The 22,908-nt window shown below is 42.9% G+C and overlaps 1 protein-coding gene across 1 annotated transcript in view; it reads right to left on the reverse strand.

Annotated features, from left to right (window-relative positions):
• IRAG1 (inositol 1,4,5-triphosphate receptor associated 1) overlaps positions 1-22,908 on the reverse strand; it is a 169,210-nt gene that overhangs the window by 5,935 nt on the left and 140,367 nt on the right. Inside the window, exons 17-21 of the mRNA XM_036862322.1 lie at positions 15,566-15,615; positions 14,923-15,030; positions 12,928-12,992; positions 3,789-3,908; positions 2,319-2,450 (exon numbers count right to left, since the gene is read on the reverse strand). Of these exons, the coding sequence (XP_036718217.1) occupies positions 2,319-2,450; positions 3,789-3,908; positions 12,928-12,992; positions 14,923-15,030; positions 15,566-15,615 (475 nt within the window). The remainder of the gene's footprint in view (positions 1-2,318; positions 2,451-3,788; positions 3,909-12,927; positions 12,993-14,922; positions 15,031-15,565; positions 15,616-22,908) is intronic.

Consider the following 22,908-nt stretch of genomic DNA (forward strand, 5'->3'; position numbering starts at 1 on the left):
GAAAAGACAACAGTTCCCTGTTGCATCTTATGAGTCTCACTTTTTCCATGCATTACCTAAATGTCAGAAGACTGTGTTCTGTGTTTTAATATGGTTAAGATATTGGGTTGATTCACCCAAAGTTCATTTAAGCTGATCCTCCAGAAAGTAATATTGACAACAGATTATATTATTACATATTATTATAATAGAGGAGAGATTCAGATAAAAAGACTCTAGTGTTTGTTGTTGAATCTCTTAAATAAGGGGTCAGCTGATGGGGTTAGCCCAGTGTTTTTAAAATGCACTAAGTAGGGCATGGAACTTTTAATAACCTTAGACCTTGCTTCTTAGTGAGATGCCAAAATTTCATGGGGGAATCATGCTTGAGTACAGGTGCCTATAGGCAACTGTGTATGTAAGGGATTTGAGAATGAATGGATTGCCTGGCACTGAACACAACAGCTCTCGGGGCTAGTCTGGCTTTGGTGACAGGTGAGGAAGGGACCCTGTAACTGTGGGTGGGCGGTTTCTATGACAGCAGTGTCTGTCGTTACGGAGAAGATGATGCCACACTGCTGGGCCTGAACAGGTGAAGCTACACCATGTGCTGAAGGCCGAGGACCCACCTCAGGACTGTGCTGATGCCTGGTATCCACCACCTGAGGTACAGGCATGTTCATAAGACCAAGAAGTGAATCTGAGAGGGAGCAGAAGTTGGGAAAGAGAACGAGGCCTTTCCAGATCAGCAGGACCAAGAGGATACTCTTGGACGATGGATGCAAAGGGCGGCCATTGCCATGTGCTGCTGACCAGGAGCTGGACAGAGGGGAAGCCAGGCACAGGCTCACTTCCTCTGGGATTTCGCGAAATGGGAGGGACAATCTCCCAAGATCAAATTAGCTAGATAAGGATTCCAGCCCTGTGCTTTGTAAACCAGACTGTTTATGTTCCATGTACTCTCTCTGTTCAGTTCTCTTTTGTTCTTTCTCAGTGTTTGGAAGGGTTAGAAGTCCCAGCCTGTGTTTCTGTTTTGAAGGGAGCCAAAGAAAGGGCTGAAGTCCAGGCCTGGGCTTGACTGCATGAAAGGAGAGAAGACAGTCTGGTGGCCTGGAAAACAAGAGCAGAGGACACCCAGGAGGGACAGAAGTCCAAGAAGGATAGGAACCAGCCGCTTGGAGTAGGGACTGTGCTTTCATTGTGAAAACTGGGCTTCTCTCCTTGGGGGAGGTGGTGTGCCCTTGCACAGGTTTGTTTCCAGCAGTGAAGCCCTTTCTCCAGCTCTCCCCTTGAACACTGGGGTTGACTCATGCAGGCTGATACCTCTCACTCTGGTTGAATCTTCCACCAACTAGGCTCTACTGGTCATTCCTATGTGTTTTGAAGCACATCCATCTCACTTCTAATCCACATTTTATTACCTTATTCATTGGGTGCATGTGATTTCCAGAGTCTGCCAGCAATGAGGCACAGACACATACCCTGTCCCAAAGGTAGCAGCTGATTAGATTAATTGATCATTGTTGGCTGAAGCCATCCTGGACCCCAAGGTAACCTGGGAGTCTAAAAACAATGATTTTGGTGAAGTGTTCCAAGTTTGCGGTAACTACATTTTAAGAAATCAAAATTCAAGACTTCTGGTTTGAATGTACTAACAGAGATAAGAGGGCCAGATATAAGAAATTGGGGCCTTCCGTTAAAATCCAGGACGTCGCTATGTCGCTAAATCCATAGGGCACAGGTAGGGCAAGATGCAGGATCTACATTACCTTTATCTACTGTTACATATATCTTTCATGATTTAGTGGAAAATGCACTTGAAATATAAAGTATATTAAAAAGGAAAAATCCAAGTTTTCCAAACCAAAGTGAAAACAACGTCCAGACGACCAAACTTGTTTGATCACCATGGAAGGAACCTGTTGGACACTACCTTTGGCACAAAGTTGAGTTCATCCCCTACCTCCCTGTGTTCTCTCTGTCCCAGCTCCCCTCTAGGGCTTCAGGCCAACTTCCTTGACCTTGGCTCTTTCATGGGAATGGTTGGGCAATGAGCTAACTGTGGTCCCTTGCATTTTCTCAGCTCCTGAGAGCTGCTGGTTGCTGCCGGCCCAGCCCTTGACAACCCCTGACCCCTCAGCTCTTGCAAACGTCCTCTTATTAACTATTTGGGCTCTTTGGGATTTCCTTTGCCTCCTCCTCCAACATGAGTGCCCTCTTGGTTTCTGTTGGCTGTTCACTTGGGCCCTAGACCCACAACTGCCCTGGACTGGCGCCTCCAGGGATGTTGTGCAATGAAATGAATTGGGACCCATTTCAGCAATGGCGAGGGCTCCAACCTGCTTCTCTGCTCCTTTTCCTCTTCCTCAGTTTCTTCTGCCTCTTCAGCTTCCTCAGGGCTCTCGGTCTTCTGTTCTTCTTCCTCCTTCAGGTCTTGAAGCTCCTTGGTCTTCTTTAGACCTTCCTGGTATCTGGGAGGCAACAACGAACAACTGAGTCTGGAAAGGCCAGGGGCAGAGCATCCTTTCCTGAGTTGCTAGAGGAGGCACTGAGCACCTCTGATGATTACGCACTCACTTCCTGTGGTTCCACACAATAGGAAAAAGCTGGGAAGCTCCACCGCATCCCACGGTGGCTCCTGTCAGGATGATTTCCCCTCACCCCTCGGCCATTCTTCCTGTTTATGTGAAAGTGTGACAAAAGAGACAGGGAAAAAACATGGGTGCAGAGTCTCCTGGCTGGATTCTTCTACAAACCATTTGGGAGGGCTAAGGACTGCATGCTAAGGACTGTGTGGCCTTGGAGCCTCAGCTCCTCCCCTGTAAAAAGGAGAGGCTGGCACCCATTGCACGGATGTTGGAACATTTTGAGGAAGTGCCAGGCATATGGCTTGACCTAGGGAAGGTGACACCTGTCACACAGGCTTGTTGGGGAGCTTTGTGAAAGTGAGAGGCACACAGGTTCACAGTAAATGTTCACAAAGCTGCTGGAAGCATTCACTCCCCTGCATTCTAAGTACAGAGGACAGGTGTGGGTGAAAAGACAGGCTTTCCAAGAGAAACCCTCTGACTTCCTTCTCCCAGGTTTAATATTACCCTGAACATACTTTTTGCTTGTCCTACAGCTGAGTGTTTAAGGCTAGCACAGTTGGGTTGGGGCAACCCCACCACGGTGCAGGTGGCCACCACACCGAAGCCCACAGGTCCCACGTCAGAGGGAAGCTGTATCTCCCTCAGGAGCTACCGGGAAAGAAGCTCAGGATGTGGTACCTGGTCAGAGGTACTTCTCTACCTGGCTCAGCTGGGACCTTGCTCAGTATTCTGCCTCATCAGTGACTGACAACGAGCCAAAAGTGCTACTGAAGCTCAATTAGAGAAGGGGGCAGTTGGAAGTTGAGGGAACTCCTTTGACAGGAAGAAGGGATGGCTGGGGCAGGTCCAGGATGTGGGGCTGCAGCTGCTCCTGGGCACTGCTGGCAGTGGCGTGACTGCTCTGGGCATGTGTCAGGAAGCCTCAGGCACCACCAAGAGGAACCCACCCAGGGCCCCTGATTTCCAGATCATTCTGGTGGCTTTCTGCCTAAAAAAGAAGGCAGCCTAGTCATTATCTAACCACACCCTCTTGCCTCGTTTCCTCCTGTCTTTCCTGTGGAACAGTACTGCTCTTTCCTATGTAGTTCCTTACTCAGGCAAGGAGGTCCCAGGGCCACGGCTTGCTTCCCTAAATCCTCTAAGAGACAGGAAAGGCCCGTGGGAAGGTATCTTTTGAGCAATGCCAGGTGACCTCAGGGCTGCTGAAGGCTGACTCACCCTTTCTTGTATGCTTCTTCCTCCATCCTGGCCTTGGTCTCCTGGCTAATCCCCTCCAGGCAGCTTGGAGTCAGCACGGAAGCAGAGGCCTCACAATCCAGGTCCCCGTTCGTCTTCCCACTAGCAAGAAGAAGGAAGTACAGGGCGTCCTTTCAGGGACAGATGGGACTTCTGAAAACCAAACCATGTCTTTGGCCTGTTCCTGGCCGGAAGTGAGGAAACTCATTCTGGATTGAATTTATTTCAATCTTGCTACCTTAAGATTTTATAAAGGCCTTAGTCCATGAATCCTCCTTAGGCCCCCAGACATCAAGTACTGCACCAGCTTGCCTTTTTCCTCCTGCTCTCAAATCCACTTTTATTCTTATTCCAGGAGATGCTCTGAGTGGACAGACAGATACTGGGAGCTCCAGGGCACTAGGAGGAGGAAGATGGAGGTGGACCAAACGTTCAGAGTCATCCCATCTCTGTAGTCCATCTTCTGCTTCATTCATGTAAATATCTACCCAGTGCTAAGTCACAGGCACCTTGTAATGTGCTGGGGATACATTAGAAAACAAAAGAAAAGGTCTTTGCCAACATGGAGCACAGCAGGAGAGAATGCCCAAAAAAGGAAAGAAAAAAATATGAAATTAATTACAAATTGTGATAACTTTTATGAGAGAAACAAACTCTGTGCAATGACAGAAAATAATGAGAAGAGAATCTGCTTAGACTGAGTGGCCAGAAAAGGCCTCTCAGAGATGGAGTAACTGAAGCACAGACCTGAAAGAGGAGAAGTCAGCCACATCTATAGCAGAGGGAAGATCCTCCCAGGTAGAGGATGCAGGATGTGTGAAGACCTCAGGATACAAAAGATGTGGAGATGTTTGAGGAACTGAAGAGGAGCGATGAGGTAAGGGTTAACTTCTGGACAAGATTTTTGATGCCTGTGAGGTATCCAGGTGGAGGTGTCAAGTTGGTAGTTGGATAGACCAAAGTGAGTGAGAGAAGAGCTCTAGGCTGCAGATATTCAGAATATAGATGGTATTTAAAGCCAGGGGAATGGATAAGACTGTCTGGGGACATCACATGAGGAAAGATGAGAAGAGGACCCAGGACCAAGCCACAGGCATCTCTGTCCTTAGCTCAGGTGGAGAAGGAGGAGCCTGTGCAGGAGCTGAGAAGTAGCAGCCACAGAGGTAAGAGGAGAACCCGGAGTGCATGGAGTCCTGGGAGCTGAGAGAGTGTAAGCAGCTCTTTGCAGGAAACTGCCCTCAGCAGGAAGCCCATTTTCTTGTCACCTTAGCAAAGCTATATTGTAACTAACTTTTTTTTTCCCTTGTGAAGATTTTTTTTTTTGAATAATATTTTTTACAATGTTGTGTTCGTTTCCGCTGTAGAGCAAAGTGAATCAGCTATATGTATACATATATCCCCTCTTTTATGGATTTCCTTCCCATTTAGGTCACCACAGAGCACTGAGTAAAGTTCCTTGTGCTATACAGTAGGTTCTCATTACTTATCTATTTTATACATAGTAGTGTATATATGTCAATCCCAATCTCCCAGTTCATCCCACACCCCCCCCTTTCCCCCCTTGGTGCCCATACATTTGTTCTCTCAAATAGGTTCATCTGTACCATTTTTCTAGATTCCACATATGTGCATTAATATATGATATTTGTTTTTCTCTTTCGGACTTACTTCACTCTGTATGACAGTCTCTAGGTCCATCCACGTCTCTGCAAATGGCACAGTTTCATTCCTTCTTATGGCTGAGTAATATTCCATCGTATATATGTACCACATCTTCTTTATCCATTCCTCTGTTGATGGACATTTAGGTTGTTTCCATGTCCTGTCTATTGCAAATAGTGCTGCAATGAACACTGGGGTGCATGTATCTTTTGGAATTATGGTTTTCTCTGGGTATATGCCCAGGAGTGGGATTCCTGGGTAATATGGTAGTTCTATTTTTAGTTTTTTAAGGCACCTCCATACTGTTCTCCATAGTGGCTGTATCAATTTACATTCTCACCTAGAATGTAGGAGGGTTCCCTTTTCTTCACATCCTCTCCAGCATTTATTGTTTGTACACTTTTTGATGATGGCCATCCTGACTGGTCTGAGGTGATACCTCATTGTAGTTTTGATTTGCATTTCTCTAATAATTAGTGATGTTGAGCATCTTTTCATGTGCCTCTTGGCCATCTGTCTGTCTTCTTTGGGGAAATGTCTATTTAGGTCTTCTGCACATTTTTTGGTTGGGTTGTTTGTTTTTTGATATTGAGCTGCATGAGCTGCTGGTATATTTTGGAGATTAATCCCTTGCCAGTTGCTTCCTTTGCAAATATTTTCTCCCATTCTGAGGATTGTCTTTTCATCTTGTTTGTGGTTTCCTTTGCTGTGCAAAAGCTTTTAAGTTTCATTAGGTCCCATTTGTTTATTTTTATTTTCATTACTCTAGGAGGTGGGTCAAAAAAGATCTTGCTGCGATTTATGTCAAAGAGTGTTTTGCCTATGTTTTCCTCTAAGAGTTTTATAGTGTCCAGCCTTACATTTAGGTCTTTAATCCATTTTGAGTTTATTTTTGTGTATGGTGTTAGGGAGTGTTCTAATTTCATTCTTTTACATGTAGCTGTCCAGTTTTCCCAGTGCCACTTATTGAAGAGACTGTCTTTTCTCCATTGTTTATTGTTGCCTCCTTTGTCATTGATTAGGTGACCATAGGTGCATGGGTTTATCTCTGGACTTTCTATCCTATTCCATTGATCTATATTTCTGTTTTTGTGCCAGTACCATATTGTCTTGATTACTGTAGCTTTGTAGTATAGTCTGAAGTCAGGGAACCTGATTCCTCCAGCTTCGTTTTTCTTTCTCAAGATTGTTTTCACTATTTGGGGTCTTTTGTGTTTCCATACAAAAGGTAAAATTTTTTGTTCTAATTCTGTGAAAAATATCCTTGGTAATTTGACAGGGATTGCATTGAATCTGTAGATTGCTTTGGGTAGTATAGTCATTTTCACAATATTGATTCTTCCAATCCAAGAACATGGTATATCTCTCCATCTGTTTGTGTCGTCTTTGATTTCTTTCATCAGTAACTTATAGTTTTCTGAGTACAGGTCTCTTACCCCTTTTAAGCCAGGCACCCCCATGCTCTACTCATCTCCAGCTCAAGCACACCTTTCAAATCTTTTAATTACACGATACCTTGCCTAACTTGTTGGTTCTTTCCGTAGATCAACAAGGTAGAAATGAAGAATAAGTACTTAACAGATGACCAGATCTCTTCCCTAGCTTCCCCTTCAGTAATCTCCCAAACAAACCGTGTGACCAAACTGTGTGAACAAGATAACATCTAGAGTGAACGAGCCTGCATACAGTGGGGGGGATGGTGACCACTCTGACCCCCATCCCAATGATTAACTGAGATTACTTCCCTCCTTCCCTTTAAAAGTTTCATGGCTGAGCAGAATCTTTGGAGGTGGTTTTTGGGGACACTGAGTCCACCATCTCCCCAGATTGCCAGCATTCTGATTAAAGGCACCTTTCCTTTCTACCATTTGTGAGTAGTGATTTTGTAAGCAGCGTGCAGTGAGACCCCCATTTGATAACAAAAGGAGAGCGTGTCAAGGAGGGAGCATTAAGTGTGTCACACACACTTTTGAGAGCCCGAGTCAGATGAGTACAGAAAAGGCAACTATTGGATTGGATAACATGGAGGTCAAGAGGAACTTTGGTTACACGGTAGGAGTAAAGACAGATTGGAATGGGGTGAGGGAAGAATGGGAGGTGAGGAGCGGGAAGACGTAGACAGGAATTTGACAAGGACAGGGAATAGAAGACTGTGTCAGGGGAACACGTAGCTGAAAAAGTGGGTCAAGGGATGAAAGCACATTTGAATGTGGATAGAAATGATCCAGTAGAGGGGATGAGAGAAAAGGGAGGACCAAAGGAATAAATTCTTTGAAAAAAGAGAGTAGGGACATACCTTAGAAAGGTGGAGAAACTTCTCCTTGGTCATAACAAATGGAGGAAGGAAATGAAGATGGTGGGCTGGGAGTTTGGCAAAGGAAGATGAGAGGGATCCTCCTATCTGATAGCTTAAATTTTCTCTATAAAATGGAAGACAAGGTCATCTGCTAAAAGTGAGAGGTAGGGAGGTCTAGGAAGGCTTGAGGAGGGAAGAGAAGGTGTAAGAATCATGGGGTGGAGGTGGGGGGACAAACGTGCTAGAAGATCATAGTAGTATGGCTGACGGAGCTGGGAGCCCATTTGAGGTATGAAATCATGAGTTTAAAGGAAATATCCTGATGGCCATGACTTCTCTATAAATCCTGCAGCTCACCTAGGTGTCTGGAATCCCAGTGGGAGTCTTGTCATGGAGGAGCCCTTGAACAAGACAGAACAGCGAGCGGAGCTTTTCAGCCAGGACTCTGAAAGATCACAGCTGCCACCCTCCCCGACCTCTCAGACAGGCTTTATGAGTGAGTCTCCTCATTCTTGGCATCAGTTTCACATGTCTTAGTTTCCCTCAGACCTTGTAAAATTTACATTTCATCAGGCTGGAAACCAAAACCCATTGTGAACAAGAAAGATAACACTCTAAAAATATCAGCTATTCATAACATTTCTCCTTTTTAAAATTACATTATCCACTCCCTTCCATGTGATCTTTGCCTAATGTGCAGTTTCCTATTTGTCCTAACGACTGGAACAAGAGCAGAAAAACACAGCTACAGCCAAGGGTAGGGAAAGCAATTATTTTATGAAATATGGTAGAGTGTAAAACGTTTACTATTATTTCCTGACCCTTAGACTGAGCTTATAGTTCCTTAAATATCTTCTCCAACTATCTGCAATTTTCTCCCTATGCATTTTAAAGACTCTCCATATGACTGTGATTGCAGGGAGACAGACTGTGTTTCAGTTTGAATGGTGCTTGGCACATAATAAGTGACTTTAATTGTTTGCTGAGTTGTATTGACTTCACCGTGGCTCATCTCATCCCTGCCCGTTAATCTTACAAAATGGGCAGGTCCTCTATGTAAATGACTATTTCCTGAGAACTCAGTGCTTGGGTTGAGCTGAAGGAATCCCTATGCATGCCTATAAACATGGAGCTGAGTACAGCTTGTGCCCACCTAAGGACTTCTGGGCCAGACACTCATGGATCTTGGCATCTATTCCTAGCCCATAATCTTGCATGCTTTCTTTTGGGGATGATTAATTAGAATGAGGCTCATTGTTCTCTCATGTCCACTGGGTCAAAAACGTTTGTCATTGTGCTCAGCTCTCAGTAACATGAGGGGTTGTTTAATCAAAATGTGTTGTGTGACCTGCAAATATAGTAGAGTCTATTTTTTCCACATGGTTAACAATATTTTGAAAGTGACTCCAATCCTTTCCAATGGACAGATCTTACCTTCTCGGGCTCATCTAGGTCTCTAAGCCACCCCCACTGCCAAAGCTCCCTCAGACAAGCCCAGCCCGGGGGGATCTGAGCTACAATAGCTTCCTTAATCTCTGTTACTCAATCCCAGGTTTCTGGGGTCCACTACTAGTTGATTGAGGGCTAATCCATTCCAGAATACTATCAGCAAAGGGGAGTTGTTTACTGTATATATTTAATGTCATATAAAACCTTTAAGCAATTTATCTTGAGGGCTCCAAAAGTGTACCAAATGGTTATTTTACAGATTATAGTGAAAAGTTGCTCTGTGATATAGCAGTATAATGGCCCGCCTTATGAAACCAGCCCTGTGCACCATCCACATCTACGATGGTGTTGATCCCTCAGTGAATGGCTCTGTGTACACCCTCTGCTCCCACCCACTCTGCCCTCCACTCCACAGCCAGGCAGTCACCAGGTTCTTTCACAATAGCTCACAGGAGCTTTTGCAAAAATTGCTCTTAAATCCACTCTCTTCTCACCAGTCACACTGAACTTCTTTCTGTTCTTCCAGTTGAGGGTCTATTATGAGGTTAAGCACAAGAATTCTGCTATCTACTAGCTGTGTAACTTCAGGCAAGTGATGATTTCACTGAGTTTCAGTTTCCTCATCTATAAAATAAAGATATTAGTAATATACCTGCCTCATGGTATTATTGTAAGGATTAAATGAGATCATTAATGTAAAGCAATTAGAACATCATTTGGCAAAAAGTAAGCATGTAATAAATAATAAGTATTGTAAGCATGTGATAAATCATCAGTAGTGTTCCTTGACTACTCCATACTTTCTTGCCTTAGAGCATGGAATGTTGTTAACCTCCTATTCACCTGGTTAACTATATAACCTTCATGTTTCACTTTTAAAGTAAATTCCTAGAGGAAACATTTTCTAAGCCTCCGTCCCCTCACCCCCCATACCAAAACTGGGTTGAGTGCTCATTTTCTTGTGTCTTATTCCCTTGGTAACCTGTACTTCCTTCTGATATCACCCATCACATTGTATTACAATAGGCTGTTCCCCATCTGTCTTTCCCATTATACCATGAGCTCCTTGAGTGCATTCTAGGTGCCTGGCTCTTGGTTATTAATTGTTGAAGGAATGAAAAATGAAAGACCATGAATAAATAGCTTTTTCTACTTATGAAACTGTTCTTGAAACTTGTTCTATTTTAATCTTTAATACTAATTTTAAATATCACTCTCTATATTTTTCTCTAAATCTACAGGTTCCTAGACCCTTGTTGAGGTGAAGAACAGGTTATTATGAAGTGACCTGCGAGAACAAGGTTCAGAATTCTCTCAAGTTATGTTGGGAGTGCAGTCTGCAGTTAGGTATTTGCTTGTGAAGTATCCACAGGCAGTATGATCTTCTCATCATCTTTCATGTGCTTAGCCAATTCCCTACCTGCTTAGTCACTGTATGCTTAGGGAAATGTGAGATCATTTAAATACAGCAATTTAGAAAGCAATGCATATTAACACATAATGCATTATTTCTCTTTAACGGTATGGTAAATGTGGCTAGGATCAGCTGTATTTATGTTAGAATGGAAGATACGAATTCATTTTCACGCACAGATTGTCTCATTGTCAGCCTCTCAGCAATCGATATTTCCAGTTCCATAAATTTAGATGAAAATTACTTAGCATCTTTTAGAAATCCAGAGGGGGAAGCTGTTGTTAGTCTGAATCCCTCCTCCTTTGAACATCCCCTCCCCTTTTTGCAGCCATCTTTATAGGCTGGGTGTATTCCCAACAGGAAAGTCAACTACAGCATGGGTAATGTATCATGGTGGTCTCTCTGAATAGGCCATAAGAATGAGCAGCAGACAGCTTCTTGCTTGACTTGCCTCAATCCTCACTCTGTCCCTATCTCTCCTGGTTCTAAACCCCTGGAATGGTGCTGCCACCATTGATCCTCATTCGTTGCCACTCCTGATTCAGGGTTGCTGTCAGCTGTCCCCAGGTTTGCACCTCGCTTGCTCCTACCAAGGATAGTTCAGGTTCTTGATGACCTCCACTGCCTCAGATGGAAGCTCTCAGCAGGCCTGAGCATTCGTTCTACAGAGTCCAGGTCCTGCCCCATCATGAGAGTCTGCTGGGGAGAGAGGGGACATAGATTTTCTGCCTTGACTTGCTCTGAAGGTCGACAGTTAGGAATGGAGCCTTGTTGGGAAGAAGGGGTTGGTGTGTCCAAAGGCAGGACAGGAAGGGAGAATTTCAGTGTGCTTCTCACTCAGGGCATCAGATGACCATTTCTGGAGAAACTCAGAGACCATGGACTAGACACTATGACTTTAGGGACTTGGTAAGATTCTGTAGCCTCAGTTACTTCCACGTGGTTATTAGTTTGTCACCCTTTTACAATGTCCCTGTAGTGATCAAGAAAACCAGGAAACAAAGAAACAAACAAAAGCACCCTACACAACATGAAGAACTTGTTAGCTTTCTCGGGGTGAGGTGGCAAAGTGAGGAATTGCCTCGCAAACGTCAAGATTAATGGGGGGAGAGTCACTGAACGATAGGTTGGTGGTTGCATATTCTGAGAGGTGAGGAAAACAGGCTGAGTCTGGGGGTGGGGAGCTGGGAATTTGTCTGTACTAAAAAAGGGGCCCAACACAGACATTCCTTTACAGGTCAAGCAAAACTATTCTAACATCAATGAAAAATGAAGGACTAAAGCTGTCTCAAGGCAAGGAAGAAGGAAGAATAGAGGTGTACGTTTTACCAAATGAGGAAAGACACACGGGGAAAGTTCTGAGAGGTGGCAGCTGTGATCCAGATGTTTTCCAGCAAGCAAATGAAAGAACTGGAAAAGCAAGCTGTAAATTCCTCTGAGTATGTAGAAATAGCCTGCCTTGCTTTGGCTGAGGATAAAAAGACCTGCAAATTGCATAGGTGCCTAGAAAAGTTAGGCGTAGCAGACACTGTTTGTTGCGAATCCAATACTCACTCTCCCTCTTACTTCCTAAAAGCAACGTGATTTTGCTCATGAATTTACTCTTCTTCATGGAGCCATTTTGGTCAATGGGAAGCTGACGCGCTCTTCCCATCTCTAGGGCATAGTTTAAGCCCATGATGACAATCTCATTCCTAAAGCCTGTGACTGGTTTAGAAAGGGAGCGTGTTCCAAATTTGCTAACAAGATAAGAAGAGAGACTGAAAAAAGATTTCTGAGTTCATTCCTAAGAAAGAAACATGGAAAGAGACGGTCCCTTTCTTCCTCTAGATGTTGTCATGTCTGGATGAAATACCTGGAACTAGTAGCCATTTGCCACAAACCTGCTGATGAAGTCAACATACAAAGTGGGCAGAGAAAAGGAAATTGTAGAGGTTGAGCTGGGACCTTGCTGTACCACATCTGGAAAAGCCTCATCTGTGGACCTACTATTTAAACCCCTTTGAGTTGGGGCTTCCTTGTATCTGTAGCCCAAAGGATCCCATTGAATAAAGAAGGCTTCTGTCCCCTCTGGGCTCTTCTGGGATTGAGGCACACTTGGACTCAGCTGCAGCATCTTCCTGGTCCAGGAATTTTGCAAACTGGGTCTGAAATCTTTGTGGGTCTCAGAGTCCCATTCATTTCCCCTAGAACTTAATTTGCTTTCCATCGCATTTTGGGAGTGAGGTCGGGGGGAAAGGTGAGTTGGGGAAATTTTCCTCAGAGATCCCCAAAGTTAAGAGGAAAAGGGACATACTTACTTTTCCAAAAGTGCAGGCAGTGCTGAGGTGACAGGTGGGTTGCCTTTCCCGTTGGGTGATTCTGACTGAATGGAAAACAGGAGACAGAGAATCGAGGATCAGCTAGGAAGGAAGAAGCCAGGGCCGACAGGTCTCCGATGATGCCGGGGAGGGGTTGCCGCTGCTCCTCTTTCCCCTTCCCCCTCCCCAAGCTTTCCAATCTGCATCTGAGCCCAGGCACTGGCCCTTCCTCAGGCCTTCTCTGCCCTCCTTTCCTGGGTGTTCTTTCCCTCTGGGGCACAGGCAATGTGCACTTTTTCCTTCTCCTCTTCCAAGTGTCCTTGAGTGAGGAAAAGAGTTTACATCTTGAGCCTCCATTCTGGAGGGGAGCCATCGGTTTCTCTCTATTCCCTGTTTACTGACTTGGACTAAGTACCAGGGAGGCTCCTACCAAATGCAGGTCCCAAGGCCCCTGGGATGGATTCACACAAGCCCATCACTGCCCTCGAGATACAGTTCCAAGCACAACACTCAGGAGATACCTGCCATTACTAAAAGCTCAAGGCATCAGAAATTTCTTTATAATAAATTCCCCAGGAACACCACGTTGTTTCGCTGCAATGGATTTGGTTTAAGCAATGGCTTTCAACTCTGCCTGCATGTTAAAATCGCCTGGGGGATATTTTCTTAAAGTACCGATCCAATCCACAATCTTGGGTTGGGGCCTAGGCACTGAATGTTTTAGAAGTACCCTATGCGATTTTTTTTTTTTCACCCTATGTGATTTTAATGGATAACCCTGATTGCTAACCCCTAGTCTAAAGGAATATATATATTTGGAAGCCACATTATACATTTAGTATAGAATGGGAAATAGTCCCTTTTAAACCCACTAACTAGCTCTCCTGAAGCTCCTTTTCAAAAAAATTTTTTTCAGATTGCTTTATTTTAGTGAGTCACTTGGGAGTTTATGCTGATTTCATAGATGATTGAAATGCTCAAGGCAGGAAGAGGTGAAAGAAGTTTAAGAGTTATTGCTACCTATTAGTACTATGGTAGAGCTTGAATCCACTTTATTGCTTACACAGTCAGATTGGTTCCTTATAGAATAGTGCTGGTCAGGGACAGGGCATATAGAAACAATTGGAGAAATAATTAAAGAGTTTTAGGTAGGATTAACCAGATTCACAAAGTTCTGGGATCTAGAAAATATTTGTTTATAGGAATAGTCTTTGTTTTAAAAAAAATTGAAGTGGATCTCTTTTTCTGATGATAAGTAATACATTCTTACTCTAGAAATATAAAGAGGCATCAAGAAAATTAAAATCACCTGTGATTTTACCATTGCCCAGAGATAACCATTATTAGTAGTTTTACTTACATTCTTTCAGAATTTTCTGTTTACACATAGAAAAACTCTTTCTTAAACTACAAAACAGAGTTACGCTGTATATACTGGGGTTTTGCTTTTTGTTAATAATGAATTATAGACTTTTTTCATGTCGATAAATAAAATTTTATATTTTAATCATATATTTAGCAGCTGCATAGAAACCCCTTATTGGGCTTTTCATAATTTATTAAACCAATCTCTTATTAATGGGAATTCTGGTTATTTCCAACTTTTCAATGTTGTAAACAATGCTGTAATGAATCAAAGCAGGGTAACATTGGGTTTAAGAACTCAGGCTCTGGAATCAGAGGGCCTAGGGCTCAAAGCTCAGCTTACCAAGTACTCCATAATGCAATCTTCAGCTGCTTAAACCCACTGCAGAGTGAAGCATGAAAAGAGATACGCTTTGCAAGGAACACTCTCTGAGCTGCCAGCACTTTGCTCAAGGACACTGAGTCTTCTCAGGGCAGTACGAGACCTGGGGCCTGGTCTATACTGAGGCTTCTGAACCCATAGCCCAGAATCTGTGCTGGGAATTTCCTCTCCTTGTTGACCCTACCCCATCCAGGTCACCCCCATAGTTGTGAGCCTGGGGCCCAGGAGGCAAGCATTATCATACTCACCAGGGCTGGTAAGGAGGGGATGGGGGATGAGCTGGGTGACTGGCCAGGCAGGTTCAGGATATTAAACTTGGGCACCACGGCAACGCTGACCCTCCGGCGGGGCATGTTCTGTGGGAAGAGAAGGGATCAGGCCCAGTGTCATGGAGGGGGCAGCACCCAAAGTTCAGAAAGGCCTGGGAAATGCCTACTAATTCCTAATGCTCTGTTCACTGGCTATCCTGGTTTTAGGGTAGTGATGGTGCTGGGGGTTGGTGTAGAGAGAGTGGCCAAAATTAACAAATTTTTTTTATTAGTGATGAGTGATTTCTCAACATGTTCTGATTTTAATTTATCAGATCCTGAAGAGATGGATCAGAAATGATGCCCAGTCATTGGCCAGTGTATGAAACCCTGGATAGTGTATGAAAATGATCTATGGCAATACCAAAGTTTGTGCATCATTTCATGTTCATTAAAGAGATGGTGCAGTCCTGGAAGCCACGAGCAAGGGAAGGTTGGAGGATGAGCTAGCAAGGTTCGGAAGCTGAATGAGAGACTCTATCCAGAGGTTCTTTTGCACCTGTGGATCCAAGAATGACTGATTTCCTGGCTGACTGTGGAAACTTCTGTCTTTCTTTCCCCAGTATTCCTTGAACATGCATACCTTTCCCAGCGAGAGGGACATGGACCGCGCTGTGCGAGGGACCCCATCTTCTGCAGCAGGAGGGAACAGAGAAGAACCCAGGTTAGTTTTCAGAGTAGGCTCCAGCAGGAAGCAGATAGCAGAAACTAAGCCAAGGTATCTATGGGCCAGAACTGACCCTCAAGGGATGTCCCAAGGGCCTGGGTGCAGACGTCACTGAATTTGACACTTGACCTTTTGAGACAATCATCTGCAGGGTGGGGTTTTTTTGGGACAGAGGCTTCATCCTAACTCCTCTGGCCACTATGAGAATCCCTAGTCTTGCACCTCTGGTCTCCACCTCACACCACCACACGGTCTCTGGGTTATGCCGTGGAGAGTATGTGAAGATTCCTCATAGCAATACCAGGGCTTTTTGGGTCATTTCTTGCTCATTCAAGGAATGTACAGTCACGGAAATTATGAACAAGGAAAGTGTGGTGTCAATAAAAAATGGAAACTTGTTGACAACAGTAATTTCAATATGTCAACTGCAAAATAATTCAGAACAAAAGAAACTAGCACCCCTGGATTTTCTTCTCCTTAGTACATATATTAAGTGATAAAATTCATGTAAAATATTTAGCACCACACCTGGATAATACTACCATTAGAAAACACCAGTATGTGTAGAGAAAGGTTTTTGACAGCTCAGTTCAGTTTGATTCAGTTTGACCAATACCATCTAGTCTGTATAGCTGTCTATTCCTCATATTCATGTATTTTAGGTGTTTCTCTTGAAAAGCACATAACTAACACTTTTTCTTAATCTAATCTGAGGTTTTCTATTAACCAACAAGTCTAAGTTGTTTATATTTCTTATGATTGATATATTTCTACCATCTCATTTTGTAGTTTATATTTGCTTCATTAATTGAAGTTTTTCTAACCTTCCCTCCCCCCAGATTGGTTTGGAATTTATATATTTTAGTTGTAATCTTTAGTGTGCCCCCTTAAACTTTTAACATGTTACATGACTTTAGATTTTAAATGAATCAGATATCTATCCTTTTCCTGAATCAACCTTAAAACAATGATCACCCCTTTGAACTTAAATTATATTGTTTTTCAGTATTTTTAAAATTAATTAAATTTTATTTTTGGCTGTCTTGGGTCTTCGTTGCTGCACACGGGCTTTCTCTATTAGCGGCGAGCGGGGGCTACTCTTCGTTGCGGTGCATGGACTTCTTATCGCGGTGGCTTCCCTTGTTGCAGAGCACGGGTTCTAGGTGCGCGGGCTTCAGTAGCTGTGGCACACGGACTCAGTAGTTGTGGCTCACGGGCTCTAGAGCACAGGCTCAGTAGTTGTGGCGCACAGGCTTAGTTGTTCCACGGCATGGGGGATCTTCCCTGACCAGAGTTTGAACCCGTGTCCCCTGCATTGGCAGGCGGATTCTTAACCACTGTGCCACGAGGGAAGTCCCTGTTTTTCAGTATTTTATTTCACTTTGTTTTTGGAATCCCAAATTATGATGACTGTTGTTTTACACAGTGAATGCTTATTTAGATTTACCCACATGTTTACAAATGTCTTTGATCACCATCCCTTCCTGCATCCGACTTTCTTTTGATCTCAATTTTATTTTTCCCTAAGTACATCCTTTAGTTGTTCTTTTGGCAAGGATCTGTGAGAGGTAAACTTTCTCAGTTGTTGCCATAAAATGTCTTTACAAAGCCCTCAAGCTTGCATGATAGTTTAGTTGGTAGTATTATCTCCAGGTTAACAGTTATTTTCTCTCAGCTCTTTGGACACTACTTCATTGTCTCCTGGTACTATTATTGGTCTTGGAATTTGCCATTCCTTTGTGAATAATCTGTCTTCTCTCTCTGGTTATTTTTAAGAACTTCACTTTGTCCTTGGGGTTCTAAAGTTTCTCTCTGATGTGTTTTTATTTCTTTTGCTTGGGAGTCTCTGTACTTTCTAAATGCAAGGATTCATGTCTTTCTTTAGTTCTGGAAAATTCTCAGATCCTGGGAAATTCCTTTGAATATTTTCTCTCCCTTATTCTCTCATTATGGATCTCCTAATAAAAGTATTTCGAAGTTTCTCATTCTATATCCCGTATCACATTTCTTTCATATTTAAATTAATTTATCCCTCTGAACTGCATTTTGGGTGACTTCTTCAAATCTGTCTTCTGGTTGACAAATTTTTTCCTCAGCTGTTCCTAATCTGATGTAAATGTTGTACCAATCAGGATAAGCTAGGCTATGCTACAATAATAAACAACCCTAAAGCCTTAGTGGGTTATAACAACTAAGATTTATTTCTTGCTTTTGCTACATGTCCACTTTTTTTTTTTATAAACCACTTTATTGAGATAATATATCACACAATTCTCCCATTTAAAGTACACAATTCAATGGTTTTTAGTATATTCACAGACTTGCTACATGTCCATTTGCTTATGAGTTGGCAGCAGGCTCTGCTCTGCATCCCCTCACTCAAGACTCAGGCTGATGGAGCTTCTACTATTTTGGAGCAGTGATGGTTGTCATGTCTGGAGAAAGAAACATAGGGCAAATGGCACACTAGTTCTTATGGACCTCAGCTCAAATGCGACACATGTCCCTCCACTGACATTTAATGCCAAATCACATGGCCTCACCTAACTTCAAGGGGATGGAGAAGTGTGCCCATCTGAATGGGCACATTCAGGAGGAGGAGATCTGAATATTGAGGAACAGCTTCAACTCTAGTAACTACCATTCCTAAACAACTGAGTTTTTAATTTCCACGCCTCTATTCCTCATTTCTAGGATTCTATTTTATTCTTTTTTGGATGGTTGTAGTCTTCTATTCTCATATTTCTGATTTGTTCTTTTATGCCTCTAATAATTTTACACATATCTTTAAAAAAATGTATCAGATTGTTTTATTATCTGCTGTCTTTAGCATATCATCCTGTTGTTTGGGTGTCTGATGATTCTTGCTTGTGGTAGGTTGTTTTCCTATTTTATAATTCTATATTGTAAACTCATCTTCTGTGAAGCTTTACTTAGAGGATCCTGTGTCTCCTGGGCACAGGGTGTGTCTCTCCAGAGTGATTTATGTTTGTTTCCGGCAGTGTTCCTAGCAGCACCATTGTGATGTTCTTTTCGGAATCTCTGCATATTGCATCATCACTTTTGTTATGGCATGTACTTTGTGGGTATGCACTTTTCCTATGAGGAAGGAGAAAGTGTTTTTTTCTTACTAGAGCCCAGGGTAAAACAGACAAACTTCCTTGATTTGTTCCATTGTGAATTGGTGAGTTCCACAAATGCAGTCCTTGGAAAGTCTTAACTTTCTGTGGGAGGCTCAGAGTCAACTCTCTGCCTTGGGTGTCCGAGGCCTCATCTCAGATTGCATGCGAGTGCAAAAGCCCAGAGCCCAGATAGCTGAGGCTGACTCTTATCCTCAAGGAAGCTGCAGGGTCAGCTTGGTTTCAGTTCTCTTTTCTTTTCTTGTATCTGAGTATTTCAATTTCTTTTCTTGTGGATTCAGCTATTCTTTTAGACTAATGTTTGCTTCACTTTATCCAGCAGAAATTTCTAAGTATTTGTAGTCAAAGGATTTTCAAGTTTTCCAGTCAGCCAAAACAGCAGAACCGGAAAATATTCTTTGTATATGAAGAGTTCATACAGTTAATAAAATACCAATCTCACAAGTGGGCAAAAAATTAGAGAATTTACACAAGTAGAACTACAAATGCCCAATAAACATTTGAAAAGGTCAAGAAATACAAATTAAAACTATGGGAAGAGATACAATATTGGCCCATCAAAGTCAAAAATATTTTCAAAAAGAAAAGCCAAGAATGTCCATGGCACAATGAATTGAGCATCACTGTTACCCATTAAATGGAAATATCAATGGGTTATTTGGAAATAATTTGCTTTAAGAGCCTTATATGACATATATACACTAATATGTATAAAATAGATAACTAATAAGAACCTGCTGTATAAAGAAAAAAAAAAAGATTAGTGACATAAACTCTGAATCTGTCTGTCATCAGAATTCCCTGTTAAAATGCAAATCCACCTGATAGAGGGAATGACTGTTCTTTATTAATCACAGAAAACTAAGCATATATTAGTTTGTCATCATTAAATATAGAGAGCAAATATACAAGGAATTGAACACAAGACTGGGGCATTTTTTACAGTAGAATGGACAAAGGTAAGATTTCAGGGATATATTTCAGTCAAGGGACAGCATGAAGGTCTCAAAGTGGGAAAAGATGCCTTGAGAACAAACCTCACTTGTTTCCCATTTTTTAAAGGTAAACCTGGAGTACTATGACTAGAGAGAATCTATGAGATATTTATATTGACTCGATTAATTTCTTCTAAAAGCTAGGCATTGCAGTGACACTACTTTATTGATGATTCTGGTCACAACTCCTGTCAACTGAAGTTTGTGTTTTTTTCCCTCTCTGGTTATTTGGTAAAGTGACTTTTCCCCTGGAGCTCCCTAGTGACTATTCAATTCTCTGTTTCAATTTGTTTAATAAAGATTTTATTTATACAGAAAAAAAGGAGCCTTATAAATATTCCTTTCCCCTGAGTTAGTATTTACACTTCTGGAAATCTACCTTAAGGAAATAATCCAAAATGTAGGCAATCAGCAGGTTTCATATTCAGAAAAAAAAAATAGATGGTTTTTTTTTTTTTCTTCTGAATGTGTATCACCTTTCTTGAAATCAGAGATATTTTCTTTCACTGTAGTCTTCAGGCACAGACAAAGATTGCATATATGACAAAGAAGTCATATAAAAGCTTTAAAGAACAACCACCATCAGGGAATGGTCACAGAGTATCTGATGGGCACATCTGGCCCCTCTGCACCAGCCCAAGCTGAGGTGTAGCTTGGAAAAACAGTGGAGTGGGAACAGATGTGCGAAAACTACCCGTTCACCGTTCAACACTGAACTACTGGCTCCCATCTGATTGTAAGCACTTTCTCATGCCCCCAGACGGAATGTGGGACTCTGCCATGTGCGCCCATAAAGTCTGCTTACAACTGTCACAGCACTGCTTACACTGTCCTGCCCTCACCACAGGTTGGGAACTCCTTTGGGTCAGGGGCTGGGTACACTTCACCTCTGTATTCCAGTATCACGTGGGCACACCAGAGATGCTCAGTAAATGTCTGTAGAATGAATGGATGAGACTCATGGGCAACTGTGCTCATTCCATAAATCGAGGGTAAGGTGGTTCACAGGAGACCCTGCACCTTGCAGGACAATACTGTAAGAGCACACGTGTTAGGATTTCTTTGGTGGCAGCTTCTCCAACTTCCAACACTGACAGAGAGAGGTTTCTTAGAGGCCCAGCTGCATGTGGGTCAGGAGCCTTGCTGCCAAGACCAAAGCAGACGGTCTGGAGCACGTGTACGCCGCCTTCGGACCCTGGGAAGCGTCACTGATATTCCCCAGGAAACTTGTGAAACCTCCTGTTTATAAAGGTTTCTCCATCTGTTATACTTGCTGTACTTTCCCTCCCTCTGCTCTTGGTAACACGGATGTTTGCATTCCACAGGGATTCCTGTTGCTAAAAGGTCTGTTTTCTCCTGCTAACACCACACCTCATCAGCCAGCGCCCAAACCCTGGCAAGCTCCCAAGGAGAGATACTGGTCCACAGCACCGTCCTCCTTCTCCTGGACTGCGGCAAAGCCTCCTAACGCGTCTCTCCATCCCTCAATGTCCACACTCTCCTAATGCATCGCCCACTCTGAAGTCAGCAATCTTCTAAAAATAAAATCTGACTATGTCGGCTGGTGTAAACCCACCGGTGTCTCCTCGCTGCCTGGAGGACAAAGACCCAGATTGTTCGCAGGGCCTGGCATGTGGCCCTGGTCTAACAAGTCTTACCTTCAACGTGTCATTGTCACACTCCAACACCCCAAACCACATCAGACTGTTTGTTTCGTAGTCTTCTCAGCCCAACCTCCACGCCTTTGCACAAGCTGTTTCCTCCACTTGGGGTGTATTTCCCCCTTTAGCCTGGAGAACTCTTACTTTTACTTTAAAACACTGCAACTCTCCTACTGTATAGCACAGGGAACTATATTCAATAGTCTGTGATACAGTGTTCACTGCAGCACTATTTACAATAGCCAGGACATGAAAGCAACCTAAGTGTCCATCGACAGATGAATGGATAAAGAAGATGTGGCACATATATACAATGGAATATTACTCAGCCATAAAAAGGAATGAAATTGAGTTATTTGTAGTGAGGTGGATGGACCTAGAGTCTGTCATACAGAGTGAAGTGAGTCAGAAAGAGAAAAACAAATACTGTATGCTAACACATATATATGGAATCTAAAAAAAAAATGGTCATGAAGAACCTAGGGGCAGGACAGGAATAAAGACACAGACGTAGAGAATGGACTTGAGGACACAGGTAGGGGGAAGGGTAAGCTGGGATGAAGTGAGAGAGTGGCATGGACATATATACACTACCAAATGTAAAATAGATAGCTAGTGGGAAGCAGCCGCATAGCACAGGGAGATCAGCTCGGTGCTTTCTGACCACCTAGAGGGGTGGGATAGGGAAGGTGGGAGGGAGACACAAGAGGGAAGAGATATGGGGATATATGTATATGTATAGCTGATTCACTTTGTTATAAAGCAGAAACTAACACACCATTGTAAAGCAATTATACTCCAATAAAGATGTTAATAAATAAATAAATAAATAAATAACAATGATTTCTCCTGAAAAAAAAAAAGTCTGTGATAGACCATAACAGAAAAGAATATGAAAAAGAATGTATCTATATGTATAACTGAGTCACTTTGCTGTACAGCAGTAATTAACACAACATTGTAAATCAACTATACTTCAATAAAAAACAAAAAACAAAACAAAACAAAAACCACAGCAACTCAATATCAAGTGGAATCAGATGGCCCCTCCTCTGTGCTTCTATAGCAACCTGTATAGAACTTCTTTAAAAGAGAGTATTTCTTTAAAGCATTTGTCTTGCCCACGAGTCTAATAGTTATCTCAGCAGTATCTCCTTTACCCAGGCTCTCACTCCACCCCTCTGCCCAGACTCCATCTCTCACCTGGATTACTGTAATGGTCGCTTTGTGGGTTTCCCTGTCTCTGGCTTTACCCCAGTAATGTAATTGCCACATCATTGCCAGAGGGAATCTTCTAACTATATATTTCCTTAGCATGTGCTGCCCAAAGGGGGGACCCCAAAGCACAAAGGTTGAAAGGTTTAGGGTGTGCCACTCTCACAAAGGAGGTTGAATTCTTGCAGCCTATGGGCTTTGCATCAGTGATCAGCTTCTCTGGTTACTTTTATCAGGAGTTGCTTGGG

Source organism: Balaenoptera musculus, chromosome 8, assembly GCF_009873245.2.
Source record: "Balaenoptera musculus isolate JJ_BM4_2016_0621 chromosome 8, mBalMus1.pri.v3, whole genome shotgun sequence".
In the NCBI taxonomy this organism is placed as follows: domain Eukaryota; kingdom Metazoa; phylum Chordata; class Mammalia; order Artiodactyla; family Balaenopteridae; genus Balaenoptera; species Balaenoptera musculus.